This window comes from Mandrillus leucophaeus, unplaced genomic scaffold, assembly GCF_000951045.1.
Source record: "Mandrillus leucophaeus isolate KB7577 unplaced genomic scaffold, Mleu.le_1.0 Scaffold17, whole genome shotgun sequence".
NCBI classification, from domain to species: domain Eukaryota; kingdom Metazoa; phylum Chordata; class Mammalia; order Primates; family Cercopithecidae; genus Mandrillus; species Mandrillus leucophaeus.
Window position 1 is genome coordinate 343,400 of NW_012101698.1, and position 24,818 is coordinate 368,217.

Below are 24,818 nucleotides of genomic sequence, written 5' to 3' on the forward strand. Positions count from 1 at the left end.
CCCCGGGCCGGTGGGGCAGAGCGCCCGGAGGCCGCGGCTTCCCGGAGAGGCAAGGCTGCCAGCAGCTCTTTCCTGGCCAAGGCTGCTGGAAGGCTGCTGGTGCCTGAGTCTCAGGTCGATTTAGGCAGTGACTGTGTGTTCTTCGCCCCTTCCATGTGAGAGGCGTCCCGACAGGAAAGTGTGTTTGTTTTGGGGGCCCCATTTCCTGAGACCTAGAGTTGGAGCAAGCTTGGAAGTGAGGCATCATTGTCTGTAGACCTCAGTGAACGTGGGGTTCTCTAGATCAGGCAGGTGGCAGAGAGGAGATAGTGTGGGTCAGAATGGGAGGGCCAGCAGCCATCCTTGTCACCTCTTCTTTCCCCTCCCTCACATCCCCCTCCTCACCTGCTCTGGAGGAAACCAGTCAGCCTCGCCACTAGGGTAGCTCTTCGGGCCGGAAGTGTTTCCATTTTTGGGGAAATGACTTACCTGAGACATGAGGCAGGAATCCATTAGAACTCCCATTGTGCTATGGGGAGACCAAGTCTCAGAGAACTGGGGCAAGGTCAGGCAACCAGGAGGCAGACATGCTCTCTTAAACCCAATTCTCTGGTGCCAAGTCCTGGGTTCTTCTTATAAAATACAGCTGTTTCCAACAGGGCAGATGTTAGGAGCCCTGACTTAGTTGCAAATGGAAACCGGGCACTGTTTCCAGGAGTGGCTGGGCAGGGGGACATGCACAGAGATGCATGCTACACGGGCACTAGGACCAAGCGGATGGGATGCCCAGGCAGCCACTGTGGAGGCTGCTGCAGTGGTGGCTGCAGTTCCCCTTGCGCTCTTCAGCCCTGGGCTCTAGGAGGCTGTCTACTCCTCAGCTCGCATTTCCTGGTCTGCCTCTCCCCCTGCTTTCCCTTTCTTTCCTGCCTCTCAAGTAAAAGGTGAGAAAGTGGAGGACAGGGAAAGTTTCTCTAATAACTGTCTTGAGAAAGGGAAGCTGCTGCTTTTTCCCCAATGCCCCTTTGTTTGCTGTTTCTTTTCCTCCTGCACTTTTTTCTTGGATCTTTTGTGGCTGTGCTATACTGGTGAATATCCCCTCCAGGAGTGGGTGCAGGGCAGGGGGAAGCTTTTAGGCCACTGGCTACCTCCCTGGCCTTCAGGTGCCCAGAGCTGCCTCAGGCTCACCCCCTTGAAGCTTACCTCTTCAGCGCTTTGGGCCAGGTAGAGCCCAGTATGCCACCCACCAGCAGGTGTCACGTGACCCTCTGGGCCTTGGCTTGTCTATCCCAGTGCTACACTAAGGGCTTTGTATATTTAACCCTCAAAGATGCCTTGAGGTTAGTCCTGCAACCCACATTTTACAGAGGACATGACTAAGGGGGCACAGAGAGCAAGTGGCAGAGCTGGGATCTGAACCCCAGTAGTCTGGCTTGAGTCTACCAAGTCTTATGCTCAGTAGGCGGTAACGGTGACGGTTTTGATTAGTGGGTCATGTCCACTAGTAACAGAGAACGCCCCTGCTCCCACGGACTGGAAATGCTGCCTCCTGCCTGACCCTCCATCTCCTGCCTTCTCTCGGCAGATGCCGGTGCAGCTGACGACAGCCCTGCGTGTGGTGGGCACCAGCCTGTTTGCCCTGGCAGTGCTGGGTGGCATCCTGGCCGCCTATGTGACAGGCTACCAGTTCATCCACACAGAAAAGCACTACCTGTCCTTCGGCCTGTACGGCGCCATCCTGGGCCTGCACCTGCTCATCCAGAGCCTGTTTGCCTTCCTGGAGCACCGGCGCATGCGGCGGGCCGGCCAGGCCCTGAAGCTGCCCTCCCGGCGGCGGGGCTCGGTGGCACTGTGCATTGCCGCATACCAGGAGGACCCTGACTACCTGCGCAAGTGCCTGCGCTCGGCCCAGCGCATCTCCTTCCCTGACCTCAAGGTGGTCATGGTGGTGGACGGCAACCGCCAGGAGGACGCCTACATGCTGGACATCTTCCATGAGGTGCTGGGCGGCACTGAGCAGGCCGGTTTCTTTGTGTGGCGCAGCAACTTCCATGAGGCGGGCGAGGGTGAGACGGAGGCCAGCCTGCGGGAGGGCATGGACCGTGTGCGGGATGTGGTGCGGGCCAGCACCTTCTCATGCATCATGCAGAAGTGGGGAGGCAAGCGCGAGGTCATGTACACGGCCTTCAAGGCCCTCGGCGATTCGGTGGACTACATTCAGGTAAGGACGCCTCCCTAGAAGCGTGTGTACATGGGGACGTGTCTGGACAGCCTGGCAAACTCTCCGCCAGGAATCTGAGGTCTGGTCTAGGTCCCTTGGGTTGTGCACACACCCCGTGCACTTAAGAAGGCAACAAGGCGGCTGGGCGCGGTGGCATGGCTGTAATCCTAACACTTTGGGAGGCCGAGGCAGGCGGATCATGACGTCAGAAGATTGAGAGCATCCTGGCTAACAAGGTGAAACCCCGTCTCTACTAAAAATACAAAAAATTAGCCAGGCGTGGTGGTGGGCACCTGTAGTCCCAGCTACTTGGGAGGCTCAAGCAGGAGAATGGCCTGAACCTGGGAGGCGGAGCTTGCAGTGAGCCGAGATCGCACCACTGTACTCCAGCCTGGGCAACAGAGCAAGACTCCATCTCAAGGAAAAAAAAAAAGAGGCAACAAGGCATAATGGTTCTGAACAGCGGTCCCAGGGTCCAAAAGACCTGGGTGGAATCTTCGTTTGCTGTTACATAGCTCTGTGATTTTGGGCACATCTCTTAACTGCTGTCCCAATAATAATAGCAAATGGGTATAGAGCAGTCACTTGCTATCAGGCACAACTGTAGGTACTTCATGACGTTTTTTATTTTATGTGAGATGGAGTTTCACTCTGTCGCCCAGGCTGGAGTGCAGTGGTGTGATCTCCGCTCACTGTAAGCTCCGCCTTCCAGGTTCAAGCAATTCCCCTGCCTCAGCTTCCTGAGTAGCTGGGATTAAAGGCATTCGCCACCAAGCCCAGCTAAGTTTTTTGTATTTTTAGTAGAGACGGGGTTTCTCCATATTGGCCAGGCTGGTCTTGAACTCCTGACCTTTTGATCTGCCTGCTTCGGCCTCCCAAATGCTGGGATTACCGGCGTGAGCCACCGCGCCTGGCCTTATTATTTTTTAAAGACAAAGGGTCTCACTATGTTGCCCAGGCTGGAGTGCAATAGCTGAAGGCATGATCAATATGCACTATAGCCTCGAAATCCTGGCTTTGGGCAGTCCTCCCACCTCATCCTCCCTAGTAGCTGTGACTACAGGTACATATGCCACTGTGCCCAACTCCATGTTAGCTCTTTTAATACTCATAACAGTCCCAGGGAATAAGTACTATTATTCTCCACCCACAGAAGGTGAAAGTAAAGCACAGAGAAGCTAAGTAACTTGCCTAATGTCCCACAGCTAGTAGGGTGCAGAGCCGGGATTTGCGCCCAGGCCGTCTGTCTCATGTCTGCTCTTACCCGTGATGTAGCACTGCTTCAGCAGTGGCAATGTGGAGCTGAACCTCTTCATAAGAAAGCGTGGTGAAGAGCAAAAGAAACCATCCTCAAAAACACTCAAAATATTCTAGTTATGGCCAAAAAGTCCCATTCTTCCTAGTGTCAAAGTCATGCCTGGGAGGTGAGAGACACAGGTGTGAATGACCAGCTTCATTCTGTAGGAGCATCAGCAGGGCCGGGACCCTGATTAAACCCTACCCAGCTTTGGTCAAAGCAATCATTGACATAAGCCTGGAAATTGTACTAGGTTGATATGGTTTCCGTCTTCAAATTTAAAAACACTCAAGGGTTGAAAAGATTAAAGTCCACATACTTCAGTACAAAGTAGAAACCCTGGGACCCTGGATTTCTAGGCCCGGATTTTTTTTTTTTTTTGAGACACAGTTTCACTCTGTCGCCCAGGCTGGAGTGCGGTGGCATGATCTTGGCTCACTGCAACCTCCGCCTCCCAAGTTTAAGTGATTCTCCTGCCTCAGCCTCCCGAGTAGAGTAGCTGGGATTATAGGCGTGCACCACGACACCTAGCTACTTTTTGTACTTTTAGTAGAGACAGGGTTTCTCCATGTTGGTCAGGCTGGTCTTGAACTCCTGACCTCAGCTGACCAGTCCGCCTCAGCCTCCCAAAGTTCTGGGATTACAGGCATGAGCCACTGTGCCCGGCCTAAGCCAGGATTCTTGATGGCATCCACGCTGTCTCTCTTCCTGACTCTGTTCTCTTTCTCCACGCCTGCCAGAGTAGGGTGCTGCCCATCACTTCCTCAGTGCTTGAAGGCACAGTGGCTGTCCTGCCAGCCCACCTGTGTACCAACTCAGTTGAGTGACAGCATTTTGAGTCCTCTAATACTATTTAAGTTTTCTCTGGTGTACCCACCTAAAATTAGCTCACTCAGATTGTGTGTCTGGCTTTTTTGACAGCTGTCTCTGCGTGAGGGTTGGTAAGTTTATCTTTTTCTGGCTTCCTAGGCCCAGGACCTCCTCAGTCATGGAGTGAGTGAGGAGAGCCTAGCAGGGTGTTTGACTGCAGTTCACTTGGGGTCGTGGGACCTTACGAAACTTTCCTGGGGACCCAAATGCTTAGGGGAAAGCCCTTGAGACCTGGCACAGGCTCAAGCCACAGTGACTTTGTCATCTATTCCCTTCAAGCATAGGATCTAACCTGCACCCAATCCACCCCATCTCCCTTTCCTGGCCATCTGGGTTCCGGTAGATCAGCAAACAGGCTCACGCACCTGAGCTGTATCTTTACGGCTGTCTATTTACGGCCGTAGGATCACTGCATAAGGTTGCCTTGGGCCAGAGCTAGTGAGTGCTTGCTGCGTCTCAGCCTGTTTTCTAACCGCCTGCTGGGGAGGTATCTCTCCCTCTGAGGCAGAACTCTGCCCCAGCCAGTGGGGAAGCCCAGGTGGCACGAGAGCTCTTCTTCCCCTAACCTTGCTCAGTTAGAAAGACCTCCCAGGACTGAAGGAAGCAAAGCAGCATATAAAGAATGGGCTAGCGCAGGGGCAGGGAGAAGCAGTGACAACAGCAGCAGCCCTGGGAGTCTTGGCCTGTAAGTGGAGGAGGCTCTGTGAGTCTGGCCTGAGGCTTCCTGGGCCCTTCCCAGGCACGGACCAGGATGTAAGGATGTGCCTGGTGGGGAGGTGGGAAGAAGCACATACGAGGGACTCAGCCTGGTGCCAAGGCTGTTCTGATTCCCCCTTAGCCTTCTACTGCTTATCTCTCCACCCTGTCCTCCAACATAGAGAAAGCCGGGTGTGGTTGTGGTGTCAAAAGCAGCCTCCTTTCCTGCAGGAATCTTACTCAGTAATTTTATTACAAGGATTTTAGGCTTCTGCAGAACAGGGTTTTGGTTTATCTGTGGATTTCTTCGTTGCTCTCCTAACAGTGACCACAGAGCGAATCAGGTCTGTAAACCAGTTCTTCTGGCCAATGCTTACTGGATTCTTTGTACCACTTCAGTAATTTTTTAGAAAACAGAAAAGGAGTCAGCCACTAGGGCAACTAGTGGCCTGGGTTCAACTCATATGGGACCACCTGTTAGAATCAGGCCATAAGCCTCCTAAGAGCTGGGCGGAGTTGGCCCTGGGGTCTGCCTGGAGACAGCTGCTGCAGCTTCCATGCCTATTCAGAGCAGCTTCCAGGGGGAGCCCTCAGCCATACCGTGCCCTGGTCTGAGAGGCTCGGCCAAGGGAGTCTGTTGAGGGTGCAGAGGCCAGCAGCCTTGCTACTGGTCTCATGGAGGTGCCTGTAAGTAGGTAGTCTGGTAACCACCACTGGGCTGCGGGTTGTCCAAGGGGTCAGAGGCTGACGCGGGGACCCCTGGGGTTAACTCTGTGGGGTCACTTAAGGCCATATGTAGCCTGTTAGTCCTGGGCTACCCTACTGTGCCTGCCATCTGATTTCAGTGACGTTTCCCTTCCGCCAAATGACCCCTGAGCAATCTTTTGCATCCAGTGCTAAGCATGTCTCCTTTCCAGGCCTGGCACCTACCGTCTTCAGGGTTTCTCCCTCTCAGCCTAGTGGCTGTCAAGTCTGGTAGCTGAACACTTTTACTTTCATTTTACCTCTGGCACCTTCTGGTAGCGCAGATCTCTTAGCTAGAGGCTGGAAGTGAGTCACGTGAGAAGGGGTTATGTCTCTCAGGCATTGAGCAGCCTGGCAGTGGGGTAGGGGGTGGGTGTGCAGGCCTGAGGTCAGAATGGGCTGACGGCGCACTCCCTCTGCAGGTGTGCGACTCTGACACTGTGCTGGATCCAGCCTGCACCATCGAGATGCTTCGAGTCCTGGAGGAGGATCCCCAAGTAGGGGGAGTCGGGGGAGATGTCCAAGTAAGATGAGACCAGGGCTATCGGGGGGGGGGGGGTCTGGACTCTTTCCTAATGCAGCTGGGTGTGCCTCCTGGGAAATGGGTACTTTCTAGTATTTGTGGGGAGGTTCTTTCCTGGCATTTTCACTGACACCAAAGGGCTCACCTCCCTCGCTGCCCAACCCCTTTCTTGCTCTTCTTCCACATGAGGGGCAGTCACTTTACAGGTATGGAGAAGAGTCTATACTGCAGAAGGGGCACAGTATTTTGAGGCCGCACATCCTAGAAGGTACTTCCTTTTTGGCTGGTGGTGCAGCAAGTAGCTCCCAAGTCAGATCCTTGAGAAGCCCTTGCTCTTAGGGGATGGGCTGAAGAGCTCTGGTCAATAGGGTAAGAATAAGGAGCCCAATCTGCCAGAGATACTGAAGCAGCCTCCCAGGTCCCCTAGTTACTTTCCAGCCACAGAAAGCTCACAACAGGTGGCTGTGGTGGTGTCTTGCATTCTTCCCAAGCCCCCTTCTCTGCCACCACCACAGGCTGCCTCCTGAGACTGAAGGTGGCTTTGACTGCTAGAGCCGCTTAGTGGAGAAAATCTCTGCAGATGAGATGACACAGTAGGGAGGTAGAGCTGGTGCTTGGGACAGTGATTGCAAGTGGTTAGCTCCTCTAAGCCTCAGGTTTACCAGCTCCAAAGGAACCGATGGCCAGGAATCTGAGCAGTGGGCACAGAAGCCATGGTAAGGAGGCCTCGTGGTCTCTGATGTCTGTCCTCCGGGCGTGCATCCTTAGGTGAGGAGGCCCAGCATCTCTATTCCCTTGCAGATCCTCAACAAGTACGACTCATGGATTTCCTTCCTGAGCAGCGTGCGGTACTGGATGGCCTTCAACGTGGAGCGGGCCTGCCAGTCCTACTTTGGCTGCGTGCAGTGTATTAGCGGGCCCTTGGGCATGTACCGCAACAGCCTCCTCCAGCAGTTCCTGGAGGACTGGTACCATCAGAAGTTCCTAGGCAGCAAGTGCAGCTTCGGGGATGACCGGCACCTCACCAACCGAGTCCTGAGCCTTGGCTACCGAACTAAGTATACTGCGCGCTCCAAGTGCCTCACAGAGACCCCTACTAAGTACCTCCGGTGGCTCAACCAGCAAACCCGCTGGAGCAAGTCTTACTTCCGGGAGTGGCTCTACAACTCTCTGTGGTTCCATAAGCACCACCTCTGGATGACCTACGAGTCAGTGGTCACAGGTTTCTTCCCCTTCTTCCTCATCGCCACGGTCATACAGCTTTTCTACCGGGGCCGCATCTGGAACATTCTCCTCTTCCTGCTGACGGTGCAGCTGGTGGGCATTATCAAGGCCACCTATGCCTGCTTCCTTCGGGGCAATGCAGAGATGATCTTCATGTCCCTCTACTCCCTCCTCTATATGTCCAGCCTTCTGCCGGCCAAGATCTTTGCCATTGCTACCATCAACAAGTCTGGCTGGGGCACCTCTGGCCGAAAAACCATTGTGGTGAACTTCATCGGCCTCATCCCTGTGTCCATCTGGGTGGCAGTTCTCCTGGGAGGGCTGGCCTACACAGCTTATTGCCAGGACCTGTTCAGTGAGACGGAGCTAGCCTTCCTTGTCTCTGGGGCTATCCTGTACGGCTGCTACTGGGTGGCCCTCCTCATGCTGTATCTGGCCATCATCGCCCGGCGATGTGGGAAGAAGCCGGAGCAGTATAGCTTGGCTTTTGCTGAGGTGTGACATGGCCCCCAAGCAGAGCGGGTAAAGTGCAATGGGTAAGGGAGGGAAGGGGAATGGAAGAGAAAAGACGGGGTGGGAGGGAGGAGGGAGTGCTGTGTTTGAGTCTCTTAATGGTCCAAAGGACAAATCTAAAATGCAAAGAATGGTGATGTAGTATGGCCTGGCAGCTCTGTTTAGAGGGGGCAACACTGATCCCCCCAGGTGCAGGGCTGCAGGGGATTCTGTGTTTTCAGATTGCCTGTCTGCTTGCACCTGCACATAGGCAGTAGTCTCCCCCTGGGCTCCAGAGGGCACTCAGAAGTGCGCTAAAGCAAGTAAGTCCCATTCAGTGGCAACTTGTGATAGGTACCTGAGTGATGGCCACCTGTGGAAAGAGGTTCTCCCAGCCCATGTGAACACAACCAGAGGAGGCAGGAGAATTTCTACTGAGCGAGCTGGGCCGGTTAGTGTATGTCACCCCCACCCCACCCCTAAGTAGTCATCAATGCAATAAGATTGCGCCTGAGATACAAGGCCCAGAAGCCTGATCCTTGGGCATCAGAAAACAGGGTCCAGGAATGGTGCTTTATGTGAGATATCCCACTCCACATCAACATTCCAGGGATGCGCCAAACCAGCAGGGAGTTAGCACTGAACTGCTTTTAAAAGTGTACATTAAAAAGGAAAAGTGCCAGGAGGAACAAAGAGATTGTGGTGGTGCTAAAGGAGGCCATAAGCTATACAGAGGCCTCGGGTGTTCCACCTGGAAATTGCTCAGACGTCTAGATGGGTTCTTAGCTTGTCTGTGATCTCTGCTGGGGAGATAAAAAGATTAAGCCCCAACATGTTCAGAAAAGAAGTGAAGTCTTGGGTATTTTAACCTGTATACTCCTGAATTCCTCTCAAATTCAGCTCTGATCTGAGGCTAAGACACACTCCTCACTTCACTTTCTCTGAAGGCATATTTTTTGAGGTGTCACTGCAGTCACCTCTTCTACCCTCATCATCATGGGTAAGTTTTTCAAGGTGGCAACTGGGGTGGAGCCTGGGCTCTTACAGAACCCTCAGCAGGAGGCAAGCGTGTTCTCAGCACATATGGGAACTATGAGGAGCCTCTGATCAAATTGGCTACAATCTTGGAGCTGCTTGGACAGATTTCTTGGCAGCCAGGTTAGCATGTGTGACTTTCAGGCTACTGTTCTTGACAATCATCTCTAATGGAAAGCTTTTCGGTGTTCCCAAAGTGAACTCTCAAATCCAAAATGGTTATCTTTGAGAACATCCATTCTCCTCAGTGGCTTCTCCAGGCAATTCTTACAGCCCAGTTGTGACAGTCACTGCATTTGCTTGCTTCTTTCCAGAAACCAAACTAGGAGATGAAACTGGTTCCTACATCCTAAGGTTGCTTTCTCTCTCATGCCTCCTGAGGCTGTTTTTGGCTGTTCTCCCTCTGCTGCTTTTGGGGAATGAGGGAAGCCATTTTCTAGTGACTTGCAATCCAGGCTGTTCTTGGTGTTGGAGTTTAAACCTGGGATCCTGACTAAGCCTTTGACTTAGGGGTTGCTGGCTTGCCCTCCAAATGTCCTTTCTCAGAGGCCAGCTAACCCGTGCAGAACCAGCACTGAGGTGGACAGCAGACGAGAGGGCAAGCCTCAAGTGTACCCAGGTGCTTCCTACAAAGACACAAGATGTGCTCTGAGCCACAGATGGGCAAACCCTGGTGCTTTCCTTCATCTCCTATGAACTCAAGGGTTTCCAGGTGTAGCTAACAGTTGCCACATCACACAGACCTCGAGTTTCTGGTAAGACTGCTGGTTGACATCAGACCCAACCCATGAAGGCTGGAAGGCAGCAGGCATTTGCTAAGGCAGCTGATCCAGGCAATCGTTCTGCTGGCCAAGAAGTAAACTATTTTGAGCATGAGAATGGAGGAAATCCGGTCAGCCAAGTGCAGAGTTCAGACTTCGCTAAGGGCTTGTTTTTCTTCAGCATTTACTTGAAGATTAATGTGGGATGTCAGGCTCTCCTGGCTGTCCTACCGTCAGCACTGCCTTGCACTGTGGTCATCAACTTTCCTCAAATCAAAAATAGGCAGGTACAGGTAGTGGGCTCACAACGTTTGACCTCGACTGGTTTTTCTAAGTTATTTTGTACATTTTTCAGCAGCAAAACCAAACTGGGTCTTCAGCTTTATCCCCGTTTCTTGCAAGGGAAGAGCCTTTATACAATTGGACGCATTTTGGTTTTTCCTCATTGAGAATTCTAATCCTCTTTTGTATTGTTTCTACAATAATTTGTAAACATATTTATTTTTACCTGCTTTTTTTTTTTTTTAATTTTCAGGTCAAGTTTTTTATACTGCACTTATTTGTCAAAATAAAGATTCTCACATATGCTGGTTATCTCGGTACTACTACTTCTTTGTACTTAATGAAAGCTAGCTCTTTATTCCAGTTCCCAAAGAGGGACTTAAAATACAAAGTTTAGTCAGGTGTGACTCAAGACCTGGACAAGGTCCATCCTGGTAACTACACCATGGGGGCTTAACTTTTAGTGTAGAGGGTCTTTGGTGAAATAACTGGCAGATGAATGGGCCCTTGCTAAGGCTAAAAACCAAAGCTTGCTTCCTCTTGAAGCATAAGCATTTTAACCAACATGATGTAAGAAAGACTGTAGCCAAGCTGAAACAATGAAAAGCAAACTTCCTTCCCTAAGAAACAGGTAACAAAACACAGTGACCCCAGCAGCCCTCTCATCCCATTTATTAAAGAAACAGTAAGAAAAGATACAATGCAGGAAAACCACCAACCATCCTTGCACACCAGGCTGAACAAAGCACAGTGATTTCTTCCCTTCATCCCCCACCCCCACCCCAATTCCCATATTCCCATCCACATCAGTTTAAATTTTGAGGTTCTTTGATTGGGAGTACCAGTGAAGAGGGAGTTGGATGAGTAGAGGAGCCTTAAATCTGGCCACCTCTAAGTCCCAGGAGAAGGGAGCTGCAGGCCCAGTCAGTCAAGCAGAAACTGCATTCAGTAGGTCTTTGAAGTGGTTGTCCATCTCCCTGTTCTGTGTTCAAGCCCCCAGCGAAAGGTATGGCAGTAGAGGATGACCAGGTCCAAGCTGCCCAGTTCAGAGCTACGGAAGCATGGTCCGTTCACCAACGCCACGTTTCTAGAGAGCAGTGAGCTGATTCTCCAATGGTGAGCAGGGGACTACATGTGAACTGGGACCTGCAGGCCAATGTATCCCTGAGGAAAAGTCCACAAGAACAATTCAAGAAACTAGTAAGAAACAATGGGCAGAAAGCTGTGGGACGAAAGCACAGCAGGCTTCTGGGAGGCTGGAGATCCTTTCTCTCAAGGCCAGGATTATTCCCACCTGCCACAGTTCACATGCCACAAATAACATCTCACCTTCAGTCAAGAAAAACGCAGAGGAAAAAGATGGCTCATTTGAACTTGAGCCCCAGCTATGTTCTTCAGACTGTAGCTCCACAACTACTCTTTTACCTAAGACAGCCCCTGCCGAGAACCACAGTGCCTAGAAACCAAGGTGGTCCTGGAGGGAAAACGGTGTTTAAGGGGGTAACATTCCATTTGGGTACATTGTAGCCATTGGACCCCCTGGTCTGGGGAAAGCAGCTGTGTTTGTGCCAGGGAGGCTCCCCACTCTAGGAAATGGGACGAAACTCTTGCCTGCAGGGCCATTCATCCTTGGAAAGGAAGCTGGGTTGAGACCGAGGGTCCCAGTTGGCCTTGCGAAAGGAGCCGGGTTGATACCCACAGGGCCAACTGGAGAAGGGCCCAAATGCCCAGCAGCTGGCCTGGGGAAAGTAACTTGACCAGGGCCTAATGGGCCAGTAGACCTTGGGAGGGTAGTTGGACTTGGACCCTGCAGGCCAGCGGCCCTTGGGAAGTTAGCTGGGTTGGGGCCAAGTGGCCCAGAGGCTCTTGGGAAAATGGTTGGATTTGAGCCCTGGAGGCCAGCAGACCTTTGGAAGGTAGCTGGGTTTGATGCCAATGTGCCAGAAGACTGAGAAAAGGCAGATGAACCTGCTCCCCTGGGAAAGGAATTGGCATTTACCCCCATGGGGCCACCTGGCCTTGAGAAATGAGCTGAATTAGGGCCTATGGGGCCAGGAGCCCTTGACATGGGAGATGGATTTGGCCCTGGAAGGCCAATTCCCCGAGAGCCAGGACCTGAGTTTGGGCCCATGGGCCCAGGTACTCTTGCCATGGAGGATGGGCTTGTGCCCATGTTTCCAGAAGCCTGTGAGAAAGAAGCTGAATTTGCTCCTAAAAGACCTGCTGCTCTTAGAATGGGGGCAAGATCGAGGCCTTGAGGTCCAGCCATTCTTAAGTTAAGACCAGATCCTGTGCCCAAGAGGCCACCTGCTCTGGCATCTAGATTAGGGCCCGGGCCCAGGCCACTTGGTCTTGGGTTGGGCCCAAGGCCTGGGCCTGGAAACACACCTGACCTGGGGGCAGGGTTTGTCCCTAAAAAGCCTGATCTCAGATTGGGGTTTGGTCCTGGGCCCAGGCCAACTGGCCTAGGATTGGGAGGACCATTCCCAGAGGTCAACAGAACACCTGCTCTCAGGTTAGGTCCAGATCCAGGGCCTATGGGACCACCACTTCTGGGGTCAGGACCTGCTCCTAGGAGACCACCTGCCCTTGGGTTGGACATAGGACCTGGTCCTGGGAGACCCCCTAACCTGGGGTTAGACAGAGGCCCTGGGCCTGGCAGAGCCCCTGTCCTAGGGTTTAGGGTGGGGCCTGGGCCTGGCCCCAAGAGGCCACCAGGCCTTGGGAAAGAAACTGCACCTGTGCCAGTGGGATTCATCCCTCTTGGAAAAGAAGCCATACTTGGGTCACGAGCACCAGCTGGGAAAGGTGCCGGATTTGAAGCCAACGAGCCTGACGAAGCTGGAAAAGGAGATGGGTTCCTTGGAAATGGGGCCAGATTTCCACCAAGAGAACCAGCCGCCATAAGGAAGGGATCCGAGTTCACACCCAATGGGTGGCCTGTGTTGAGAACAGGACCCCCCTGTGGTCCCAGGGAACTGTCGAGCCGTCCTCGAGGTGGCAGCGGAGCACGAGTCCAAGGAGTTGGCCGCTCTCTAGGGAAAATCCGAGGTTCTTTCATACTTTCTTGGGGACGTTGGTGATAATGGGCTTGGGGCGGGTTTTGAAAAGGATCTTGTCTTTGATGAGTGCTGTCACCAGGTACCGGGTGCCAATCTCGCGGCCAAGCTCATCACAGTCCTGATCCCCAGGAGTGTGTTTCACAAGGACTGCGAAAGGTTTCTCCAGGTGGATGATTTTCCCATACAGGATGTGATGGCCCACGATCAGCACAGGGGTTCCCTTCGGCAGAACAAGAACGAGATTCCTGAGGTTCGGGGCAAGGCCATGACACTCAGGCGCCTCCTAAAGCTGCTCCTGGCAGGCTCTGCTGGCACCTCCACTCCCTGGTTTGGCTCTGCCATTGTGGAGCAGCCACACTGGACCACCCACCCATGTGCCATTCTTACTTTCTAGCCCCACATAAGATAATTTCCACTTTCAGAAATGTGAGCTTTCCAGATTCCCCAAAATTAAATTTCCCTGCTACTGCAGAGGTAGGGGGAGAACAAGCAGAGAGCATCGCAGATTAGCTAGACCTTGAATAACAAACCTGAGGCAGTCCTCACTCTGGGTCCTGGGAGCACCACCTTGGTGTAGCTTGCTTTCCTGAGGCATTAGGCAGGGAAAGAAAAGCCCCCTCACCTCAGTGGTGTAATGTAGGTCTCCCAGGAGGTTTCCAGCTAATCCAGTGCTGTAGCGAGCCTCGATCTCCCCCTGTAGCTCCATCAGCACCCATTCTGCCAGGCCTCCAGCCCTCGCACTGCAAGCAAAGGGCTGGCGGTTACAATATTTTTGAGGGGTGAAGGATAAATAGTGTCCTCACACCACCATTCGAGGCCCAAAGGACCTCTTCGTTGGGTCAAGTTCTTGGGAAATTGGGCAGTGCTAGGCACTGAACTAGAGATCAGAAGGCAAGGATTTGTGCAAGATGCACCTAAGGACCCTGATTCTTCCAGACACACGCCACACCTCTATAGCCCTCATCATTTCAAGCCAAATTTTAAAATCTCAAAATGTACTCACCTGGAAATAACAATTTGCACCATGAGCCTTCTGTCTTTAAAAAAGCAAGTGAAAAGCTGTACAGAAAAAAGAAAAAGAGATTTAGGATAATAATGACAACGAATGCAACCTCCACCTCCCGGGTTCAATAGATTCTCCTGCCTCAGCCTCCCGAGTAGCTGGGAATACAGGCACCTGCTACTATGGCCAGCTAAATTTTTGTATTTTTAGTAGAGATGGGGTTTCACCATGTTGGCCAGGCTGGTCTCGAACTCCTGACCTTGTGATTCACCCGCCTCGGCCTCCCAAAGTGCTGGGATTACAGGCGTCAGCCACCATGCCTGGCCAACAACTAATATTACTTACTGTGTGCTAAGTAATTTTCTAAGTGCTTTAGACACATTTTATCTTGTTCCTCTAACAATGCCATAAGTGGGAAGTGTTCTTTTACCAATATCGTACATATAAGGTTGCTTAAGATCACCAATGGTCAACTGTATGTGCAAAAGTAATCAAGATCACATAGCTACTAAAGCAATGATGATATGAACCTAAGACATAACACTGCAAAGACCATACTCTTGCTCACTATGCTAACGTGCCTTTCTCAAGGATTTTTTTTTTTCTTTTTTTTTTTGAGACCAAGTCTCGCTTTGTCACCAGATCTGGAGTGCAGTGGCACAATCTCGGCTCACTGCAAACTCTGCTTCCCGGATTCAAGCATTCCTCCTGCCTCAGCCTCCCGAGTAGCTGGGATTACAGGCGCCCGCCACCACACCCAGCTAATTTTTTTTTTTTGAGAGGGAGTCTCGCTCTGTCACCCAGGCTGGAGTGCAGTGGCGTGAACTCAGGTCACTGCAACCTCCACCTCCCGGGTTCAAGCGATTCTCGTGCTTCAGCCTCCCGAGCAGCTGGGATTAAGGTATACAACCCCCATGCCTGGCTAATTATTTTTAGTAGAGATGGGGTTTCACCATGTTGGCCAGGCTGGTCTCAAACTCCTGACCTCAGATGATCCACCCACTTTGGTCTCCCAGTGTTAGGATTACAGGTGTGAACCACCACACCTCATTTTTGTATTTTTAGTAGAGATGGGGTTTCACCATCTTAGCCAGGCTGGTCTCAAACTCCTGACCTCAGGTGATCCACCCACCTCAGCCTCCCAAAGTGCTGGGATTACAGGTGTAAGCCACCACACCCAGCCTTGATCTCCTGACTGCACGATCCACCCGCTTTGGCCTCTTAAAAGTGCTGGGATTATAGGCTTCAGCCACCGCGCCCGACCTCTTTTCTTCTTCTTTTGAGACAGGGTCTCACTCTGTTGCTCAGGATGGAGTGCAGTGGCAAGATCACAGCTCACTGAAGCCTTTACTTCCTGGGCTTAAGTGATCCTCCTACCTCAGCTTCTCAAAGTGTTCGGATTACAGGTATGAGCCACTGTACCCAGCCTAGGGTAGTCTATTTCCTACTCTGCATGTTTCTTTAAAAAGCCTATAGAGTTTCTTAAGATTTTACTTTTTTCTTTGGTAATGATACAAGCTTCAAGTCTACCTCCTTGGTTTTCAAGGTTCAAGGGGTCTCTCTTTAAAAATAAAGCCAAGGGGGCCAGGTGCAGTGTCTCAGGCCTGTAATCTCAGCACTTTGGGAGGCTGAGGCAGTTGGGTCACTTGCTGTCAGGAGTTTGAGACCAGCCTGGCCAACATGGTGAAACCCCGTCTCTACCAAAAATACAAAAATTAGCCGGGTGTGGCGGCAGGTGCCCATAATCCCAACTATTCGGCAGGTTGAGGTAAGAGAATCGCTTGAACTCTGGAAGGCAAAGGTTACAGTGAGCCAAGATTGCTCCACTGCACTCTACCCTGGGCAACAGAGTGAGACTGTCTCAAAAAATAAATAAATAAAGCCAAGGGAACTGAAAAAGTCCTCCAAACATCTTTAGTGAATGGTAAGCTGACTTCTGATGTGATTCTTATCAAAAGCGTTGACCACCTTTCACTTAGATATGAAAATATCCTGATACTTAGATAACCGACTTTGGCTGGGAGCAGTAGCTCACGCCTGCAATCCCAGCACTTTGGGAGGCTGAGGTGAGCGGATCACCTGAGAACAGGAGTTTCAGACCAGCCTGGTCAACATGGTGAAATCCTGTCTCTACCAAAAACACAAAAAATTAGCTGGGTGTGGTGGCACATGCCTGCAGTCCCACCTACTTGGGAGGCTGAGGCATGAGAATCACTAGAACCTGGGAGATGGAGGTTGCAGTGAGCTGAGATCACACCACTGCACTCCAGCCTGGGCAAGAGAGCAACTGTCTCAAAGAAAAAAAAAGTATATATATGCTTTCATTATATACAACAGCAGCGCCACCTGGTGGCAAATTTGGAGTACTTTACAAGAACTGGACATTTTTGCCTAAAGACAATTGGCTTCACTTTCTGCGAAGGACAGATTCATCGGGGGTTGATGGGAGAGGGGACAAAACTACAGTTTCTGACTAAGTACTGTCAATGTATATATGGAGTTTAGTGGAAGGTTATTAGTTCAATGTTTACCAACTGTAGTATGGAAAGTTAATAGGTATTAAAATTGTGCTCAAGCTTAGCAAACACCCAATTAAAATGTTAAGCAGATTTTTTTTCTTTTTGAGATGGAGTCTCACTCTGTCGCCCAGGCTACAGTGCAGTGGCATGATCTTGGCTCACCACAACCTCCACCTTCTAGGTTCAAGTGATTCTTCTGCCTCAGCCTCCTGAGTACCTGGGATTACAGGCACGCGCCACCATGCTGGGCTAATTTCTGTATTTTTAGTAGAGACGGAGTTTTGCCATGTCGGCCAGGCTGGTCTCGAACTTCTGACCTGAGGTGATCCAGCCGTCTCAGCCTCCCAAAGTACTGGGATTGCAGGAGCAAGCCACCGTGCCCAGCAGATTTCTTTAAGAGACGGGGGGGTCTTACTATGTTGCCCAGGTTGGTTCCAAACTCCTAAGCTCCAGGGATCCTCCCACCTCAGCCTCCCAAAGTGGTGGGATTACAGGCGTGAGACACTGTGCAAGCTTGAGATTTCTTTACTAGTATGTTAATCTTCCTTTTGGATCTCCAGCCTTATAGCATGACTCTACTCCTAGAGCACCAAACACTGGCAACATGAAATTGGTCAACTCACTAGACTTTTTTTGAGAGGAAGTTTCACTCCTGTTGCCCAGGCTGGAGCGCAATGGCATGATGTCAGCTCACCACCACCTCCACCTCCTGGGTTCAAGCAATTTTCATGCCTCAGCCTCCTGAGCAGCTGGGATTATAGGCATGTGCCACTATGCCTGGCTAATTTTGTATTTTTAATAGAGACAGGGTTACTCCATGTTGGTCAGGCTGGTCTCAAACTCCTGACCTCAGGTGATCCACCCGCCTTGCCCTCCAAAAGTGCTGGGATTACAGGTGTGAGCCACTGCGCCCGGCCAACTCACTAGACTTTTTAAATTCAAATATAAGTAGCAGCTAACATGTTTTGAATTTTTACTGTGGAATTTTTACTGTGCACATATATTGGTGGTTTCTCATTCAACCATCATAACAAGTCTATGATATAGGTATTTATTCCTATTTTGGAGATGAGACTACTGAGGCATACAGAGATTAAGTCACTTGCTTATATGTTGGAGACACACAGCTGCTATGTGATAGAGTAGAAATCTGTGCCATGTCTGACTATCTACACTCATAATCACTACACAACTCTGCCTTCCCAAAGGAAAAGAAAGTATTAATGAGAACAAAAAGGAATCAAGGCATCAGGCAGGCATCAAGTACACGCAAGAGCTGGTCAGAAGGTCAATATAGATTCAGGAGAGCATCCTTGAATTGAGTCAGACCTTCTGCACCAGCACAGGTTGTGGGACCACTGGAAAAGGGGTAATACACAAGCTCAGAACCCAAACATTTCCCAAAGAGGCCCCACCACTACTGTCAACAGAACTAAAAGCACTTTTAAAATCCTTTTATAAGGTTTCTTGAAGAAGGATAAAGTTTAAAATCAGAAGGCCTAAATTCAGCTCTCCTGCCCGTAAGTGTGGAGCTCTTTATTGTGTAGTCAAGAACAAGTCACTTTATGACTATGACACCTAGATTATGTCCTATTAAACTACTGCAAAGACCAAATATAACACAGGCTAAGGTGGTTTAAAGACTCCAAGCTCTACTGAGACGGGCTGTTTTTTTAAGACAGTGAGATAAGAAAATCAGCCTTTTGATCCATCATTTTGACTATAACTTAAGGAATGGTATATTTTAGCCACAAATCAAAAAAGGCTCAATAATGCAGACAGACAGAGAAGGGTTCTTGCAAATGTGCTTTTGATGATGATGGAGTATATTTTCCTGGATGGGTACAAGTGACAGTAAAACACAGGTGGTTTTAGAAAAGCGATAAGGTGTTCACATAGGTACACAGTATATTCCAGGAAGATCAAGGCGGGGAAGGAGACAGAGCCTACTTCCTGACAACCAAAATCAATCGTCAAGCACTGTGACCATGTGCTTGAGAAAAATGCAGAAATATTTTCAGTGCATTCTCCATTTCCTGGACAGTCTCCTGTTAGAAGAGGAATTCACAACAACGGTGTGGAAAACCACTGTTGCTGGGATGGCACAGCTGTTACTTGCATACCAATCCCCCGTGCCTTAATAAGACTGCACACCTTTATACACTGATGTAGGAGGCTCTGCCTGTGTACTTCTATGGCATTACCAGACATCTAGCAATGCTCCTGCAAATAGTTCTGTGGCCCATAGGCCTCAGCATCTTAGCGCCATACTCAGTCAGGCTGGTAAAAACTTGTCTTATCCTAGAACTACTGGGATGCTGCAGATGTATGTAGAAATGAAGTTCGAGCCCAGCTTCTAAGAGTTTAGTTCACAAGAACTCACGGACTGCTCTGGCTACAGTTAGGTAATTTATACACACATGGGTGTATTTACTAGTCAGGAATGTAGTACATTGACTAGTATTTGTAATACTAGTATTTACTAGTCAGGAATGTAGTATTTACTGGTCAGGAATGTACTAGTCAGGAATGTAGAGGAATTTTAAAATTCTACTTTAGCACTTTAAAATATCCTGTAACACCTGAATTCCATGATTTCTTTTCTTGCTCCTTCAGATTCTACTCTACGCAACTGTTTGCAGGGCACAGTAGGTAGGGATACCTGAGTATTTCCCTGAGCACACACCTGATGGAGGCGGCAAGGAGCATGTACTTCATTCAGTGTGGAATTGATTAAACAGCATGAGGCTGGGCGCAGTGGCTCATGCCTATGATCCCAGCACTTTGGGAGGCCGAAGCAGGCGGATCACCGGAGGTCAGGAATTTGAGGCCAACATGGTGAAACCCCATCGCTACTAAAAATACAAAAATTAGCCAGGCGTGGTAGTGGGCGCTTGTAGTCCCAGCTACTCAGGAGGCTGAGACAGGAAAATTGCTTGAACCTGGGAGGCAGAGGTTGCACTGAGCCAAGATCACGCCACTGCACTCCAGCCTGGGCAACAAAGAGAGAAACTCTGTCTCAAAAAAAAAAAAGCATATGAGAACCTGCAACCCAGTGCGCCCCCATCCCCTTGGGAGTAGACAGTAGGAAAAAGAGGTGGGGAAGAAGTATAATACAAATAAATCCCTATTAGAAATAACAAGCATAACAATGGAAATTATCTGTATAAGAATATGTCTAAATCTTCAGTCTCAATTCATTCCAGCAACACTGAAACAACTAGAGCAATTTCTAGTTGTTTGTTGTAAGATGTGGCTTGTTTAGAAATTGCAGCTCTATCAAGAGCATTTGAAGGCACAGTTTGATGACTACACTATACATGATGTCAAGAAACTAAGAGGGAGTCAGTGGAAGAACTCTCCCAGTAACTTTTTTTTTCTTTTTTTTTGTGAAACGGAATCTCCCTCTGTTGCCCAGGTTGGAGTTCAGTTGCTTGATCTCAGCTCATTGCAACCTCTGCCTCCCAGGTTCAAGTGATTCTCCTGCCTCAGCCTCCCAAGTAGCTGGGACTACGGGTGCCCGCCACCACACCCAGCTTATTTTTGTATTTTTAGTAGAGACAGGGTTTCACCATGTTGGCCAGGCTGGTCTTGAACTCCTGACCTCAAGTGATCTGCCCACCTTGGCCTCCCAAAGTGTTGGGATTACAGGTGTGAGCCACCATGCCCTGTCAACTTTCTCTCTTTTCTTGAGATGGAGCCTCACTCTGTCACCCAAGCAGGAGTGTAGTGGCACGATCTTGGCTCACTGCAACCTCTGCTGCCCAGGTTCAAGCGATACTCTTGCCTCAGCCTCCCGGGTAGCTGGGATTACAGGCACCTGTCACCACGCCCTACTAATTTTTGTATTTCTAGTAGAGATGGGGTTTCACCATAAAGGTCAGACTGGTCTTGAACTCCCGACCTCATGATCCACCCGCCTCGGCCTCCCAAAGTGCTGGGATTACAGGCGTTAGCCACTGCGCCCAGCCAACTCTCTCTTAAGAGCAGAGTTCAATCCCAGATTTGGCTAGGACTGACATGTCTTTCGTTAAGAACAGTAATTCCAGGTTGACAAGGTTAACTGCAGAGCCGGGGAGAGACTTCTGTGATATCACTTTTCAAAAAGATTTAAATTCATTATATTACAGTGTGGTATCAGTCTCACAGGCCACAACTCATGTGTAGCCTTGAAGAGATAAAAAGGTATAAAGAAAACCAACTCTCCCTGCAATAAATTATATATCCTGTCCCCACTCTCATGAGGGGGGAAAGTTTTCTTCTTGATCTTTACGGGCCTTCACACAGCTAAATGAACTAAACAATACATAAATTCTGTATTCCTGTTAGTCAAATGACTTTATCTCAGTAAAGGAAACTTTTTTCCCCTTAAAAAGGCACCAGCATTCAAAGAATCAATCCAGACCCACAATGGGAATCCTACCCCAAACCAAAAAGCTTTGGCTGTCATCAGACCACTCTGGGATATACCTTATTTAAACAGCATTTGGCTTCTCTCTTTTGAAGTTAGTAACTACTATTATAAAAAACCTGCCGGGCGCGGTGGCTCATGCCTATAATCCCAGCACTTTGGGAGTCCGAAATCAGCCCGATCAACATGGTGAAACCCCATCTCTACGAAAAATACAAAAATTAGTCAGGCGTGGTGGCATGCACCTGTAATCCCAGCTACTCAGGAGGCTGAGGCAGAAGAATCACTTGAACCCGGGAGGCGGCAGTTAGTGAGCCGAGACTGCGCCACTGCACTCCAGCCTGGGCGACAAAGCAAGATTCCATCTCAAAAAACAAACAAACTAAAACAAAACAAAAAAAACTGGTAAATCAAAGCACCACCACGATTTCTTAAGAAAAGTCCAGGCAGAGACTGGGTGCGGTGGCTCACGCCTGTAATCCCAGCACTCTGGGAGGCCGAGGTGGGTGGATCACGAGGTCAGGAGATCGAGACCATCCTGGCTAACACAGTGAAACCCCGTCTCCACTAAAAATACAAAAAATTAGCCACATGTGGTGGCAGGTGTCTATAGTCCCAGCTACTCGGGAGGATGAGGCAGGAGAATGGCGTGAACCCAGGAGGTGGCGGCTGCAGTAAGCCGATATCATGCCACTGCACTCCAGCCTGGGCAACACAGGCTCTGTCTCAAAAAAAAAAGAAATAAAAGTCCAGGCAGAACATTATTTTTATAATACAAAAAGCTTCATTTCTCATATAGCTAGCTTTGTTCAAACACTTATCTAGATCCTCTTATTTCACCCTAACACCCTATGATTTTTAGCATGGTCTTCTCACTCCCATTTCATAAATGAGGAAACAGGCTTAGAGAAGCTAAATGTTAACAGGTCACACAGCTACTTAGGTGGAGAGCTGGGATATGAACCCTAACCCCTCCACAATCTTGCCCCTCTTGCAGTTCTCACATAGTCCCCTCTTGTAAAGCACCTCTGTGTGAGAACTTCCCTTACTTTACAAATATTAGCCTCGTTCTCACAGCATCTCTTACAAAATGGCAAATAAGTAACCTATGGAAAGACGCTGCAACTAGCCACCCAAGTAACTATTGTATCTGTGGGGCAGGCAGTTAAAAACAAACAAGAAGCTTGCTTTTTATCATAGCCAATTGAGATGTTTCAGTTTTTGAAACTTTTAGAAAAAACTACTCAATGCCACCGCTAGAACACAAAGCTTTACCCTACACCTCTGCTCCCGAGTATGAAAGTAAGTGAATAGAGGACATTCTTTGTCAAATATTCATTTTAATCTTCCACAAAATTTAATTCTTATCCCCTGGTCTCTGAATTGTTAAATATTAAATTGTTAAGATTACTGTCTTACAGAGAACAGAACAGCCTGAGCAATGATCCTCATAATCCTTCAAAATAAAATGTGGCAGAAGAAAGTGTGTACCCAATTAAACCGAACATATGGCTTATAGCAAAAAAAGAGGCTTTGACTCAATGATTTAACCTCAATACAAATAACTAAATTTTAATAAAGCTAAACAATATTTTAGAAATTGTTTCATTTTGTACTTTTTAAGACAGGAAACCAAGGCTTTAAATTCTCAACCCTTAAACATTCTTTTCTAAACTGGGGTGAAATCACTTAATTCTTTGAGTGTAAATATTCACAATTTTATATTTTTTGCTAAGTCAACAGTTGGCATTTATTGAGCTTTTGTTTTTTGATCCCAGGGTGGATACTTTGTTTAGGGATATAGTGAAGCATTCACTTGTCATACAGACCTGGATTCTGTGATTTTGTCACCTATCCCGTATGTGACAGTGGGTAGTTTAACCTCACAGGTTTTCCTAACAATAAATTGAGCACAAACGCCTATTTCGAAAGGCTGTTGCAAGAACAAGTAATGAATGTAAAGCTTTTAGCACATTGTCTAACACACGGTAAACCTTCAGGGTCAAGCTATTGATTTCCCAGAGGAAGGTGGCATTTTCTTAGTATTCATCCAATAGAATGTCTTAATACTACTGTATTAGCATATTAATGTTTATAATGGACTAAAGCATTCTACGAAAGCAGCAGGTCATCAGAATAAAATCAAGTCTTCATAACAGTAGAAGAATTCAAACTCGGCAGTTGTGGTTCACCAAACTGCTTCAGGGATTAAGTTCTGGAAGGTAATTTCTCTAATACAATGACTATGTGCCTTTCCACCAAGTGAACAACTCTGAACGTTTTACATACAACTGAACACAGATGATTTTTATTTGTAGTGTTATCGTGGTTTTGTGACTGAAGGGGACAGGTCTATACTTTTGAAGGGGATCTTGTCTCTTGAAAGGCTTATGTCACTAAGTCTAAAATCCTGTTTCCAAATGAGAAGCTTGCTCCCCTCCAAAAGGGGGCTTATGGAGGGTTGGTGGAATTGAATGCTTCCAAACTTTACATTAGTGAAGAGTGTGTTCAAAAACTTATGTGGATGCTATGCATACACGTGATACTTCCCATCACATTTTAGGATTCCCACGTTGGAGGGAATCAATTACTGGTATTTGTAGCAATGAGTGGAAAAGATGGCTTCAGTCGATCTGAGTTACTGCAGTTTTCTCCATCTTCTGCTACTCTGCAGCCCCATCTTAGCCTGTCCTCCTCTTAATGCTACGGCCCCTTGTATTCCCCCAAACCCTTTCCTTTCCAGCCCGGCGTGGAGTCTCCCTCTATCCTCTTCCTCCCACCCACCCCCATCTTCTCCACCCACTCCCTCTCGGCCCCCTCCCACCCTTTCTGCTAGAGCTACAAACACTTCCTATTTCTAGTCCCACCCACTTTCTGGGACTTCTCAATCCGCTTCCCCCCTCTTCTCCACCCCCCTCTAAATTACAAGCTGTTTTAACCCCTTTTCCTGCCTCCCAGGGAAACTATTCTTTAAACCGCCTTCCTCCACACCACCCACCGGAGTGGTCTTCCAAACCGTTCACCCTCCTCCCAAAGATTACTCTTTAAACGTCCTTTCTCTACCACCCTCGTTCTCCAAATTGTTCCCGGTTCTCAAGTACTCCGCCCCTCCAGGACCCCATCCCACTCATCTCTACGGCTTCCCACCCACAAAAGAACCTGGAATGACTCTCCAACCACCCTTCCAATTACCTCTCCCAGAAGCCTCCCTACTCCACGATTACAAATGTTCCCTGGAACAAAACCTCACGGTCCTTCTCCCCACCCCAAACTCCCCTTTCTGCTATTCCCGCTACTTCCTAGGTTCCAGTTCTACTCCGCTCCCGCAAGCATAGCGGGCTGGGCTCCCTCCCAACCCCGGGAAGAACCCCTTCCCGCACGTACCTCGAGGTTCCGGCCCGCGCCGCCCCCTTCTCCGTCCTCCGCCCGCGCTCGGCCACCCTTTCCGCCCTTCTCACGCTCCTCCCCGCTCGTTCCCTTCCTTCCCTCCGCCTCCCGTCTCCACACCGCTCCCTTCCCCCAAACTCCCGGCCCTCCCACCCCGGGGGCCCCTCCGGGCTCGCCCCCATCTCCGCGCCGCCCTCCCCTCTGTCTCAAAAAAAAAAGAAATAAAAGTCCAGGCAGAACATTATTTTTATAATACAAAAAGCTTCATTTCTCATATAGCTAGCTTTGTTCAAACACTTATCTAGATCCTCTTAT

The 24,818-nt window shown here is 49.4% G+C and overlaps 3 protein-coding genes across 4 annotated transcripts in view; 1 reads left to right on the forward strand and 2 right to left on the reverse strand.

Annotated features, from left to right (window-relative positions):
* The window catches only part of HAS3 (hyaluronan synthase 3), a 12,790-nt gene extending 2,352 nt beyond the window's left edge, over positions 1-10,438 (forward strand). Inside the window, exons 2-4 of the mRNA XM_011976679.1 lie at positions 1,562-2,197; positions 6,227-6,328; positions 7,129-10,438. Coding sequence (XP_011832069.1) covers positions 1,562-2,197; positions 6,227-6,328; positions 7,129-8,052 — 1,662 coding nt within the window. The 3' untranslated portion in view covers positions 8,053-10,438. The remainder of the gene's footprint in view (positions 1-1,561; positions 2,198-6,226; positions 6,329-7,128) is intronic.
* Positions 10,439-10,777: 339 nt separating this feature from the next.
* On the reverse strand, positions 10,778-13,338 carry LOC105537169 (chromosome transmission fidelity protein 8 homolog). Its single transcript, XM_011976675.1, has one exon. It carries the CDS (start codon positions 13,180-13,182, stop codon positions 11,614-11,616), a length of 1,569 nt encoding a protein of 522 aa, XP_011832065.1. The 5' UTR covers positions 13,183-13,338; the 3' UTR covers positions 10,778-11,613.
* On the reverse strand, positions 10,778-24,584 carry LOC105537170 (chromosome transmission fidelity protein 8 homolog). 2 transcript variants are annotated; one of them, XM_011976678.1, is made up of 6 exons: positions 24,501-24,584; positions 21,362-21,457; positions 18,084-18,086; positions 14,187-14,242; positions 13,806-13,923; positions 10,778-13,403 (listed from the first exon to the last, which is right to left on the reverse strand). In XM_011976678.1, exons 4-6 carry the CDS (start codon positions 14,207-14,209, stop codon positions 13,179-13,181), a joined length of 366 nt encoding a protein of 121 aa, XP_011832068.1. In that variant the 5' UTR covers positions 14,210-14,242; positions 18,084-18,086; positions 21,362-21,457; positions 24,501-24,584; the 3' UTR covers positions 10,778-13,178. The 2 variants fall into 2 exon arrangements, with proteins under 2 accessions (XP_011832068.1, XP_011832066.1); XM_011976676.1 differs by lacking the exons at positions 18,084-18,086; positions 21,362-21,457 and adding an exon at positions 24,043-24,045 and having other exon boundaries at positions 24,501-24,573.
* Between the last annotated feature and the right edge of the window lie 234 nt (positions 24,585-24,818).

What these genes read in the sequence shown, in the direction of transcription:
- LOC105537169 (XM_011976675.1), bottom strand. Translation starts at nt 13,182, where the DNA reads ATGAAAGAACCTCGGATTTTCCCTAGAGAGCGGCCAACTCCTTGGACT.
- LOC105537170 (XM_011976678.1), bottom strand. Translation starts at nt 14,209, where the DNA reads ATGGTGCAAATTGTTATTTCCAG. An exon ending in GTGCAAATTGTTATTTCCAG is followed by an intron (nt 13,924 to 14,186) that starts GTGAGTACATTT and finishes CTTTGCTTGCAG; the next exon opens with TGCGAGGGCTGGAGGCCTGG. An exon ending in ACCTACATTACACCACTGAG is followed by an intron (nt 13,404 to 13,805) that starts GTGAGGGGGCTT and finishes GTTCTGCCGAAG; the next exon opens with GGAACCCCTGTGCTGATCGT.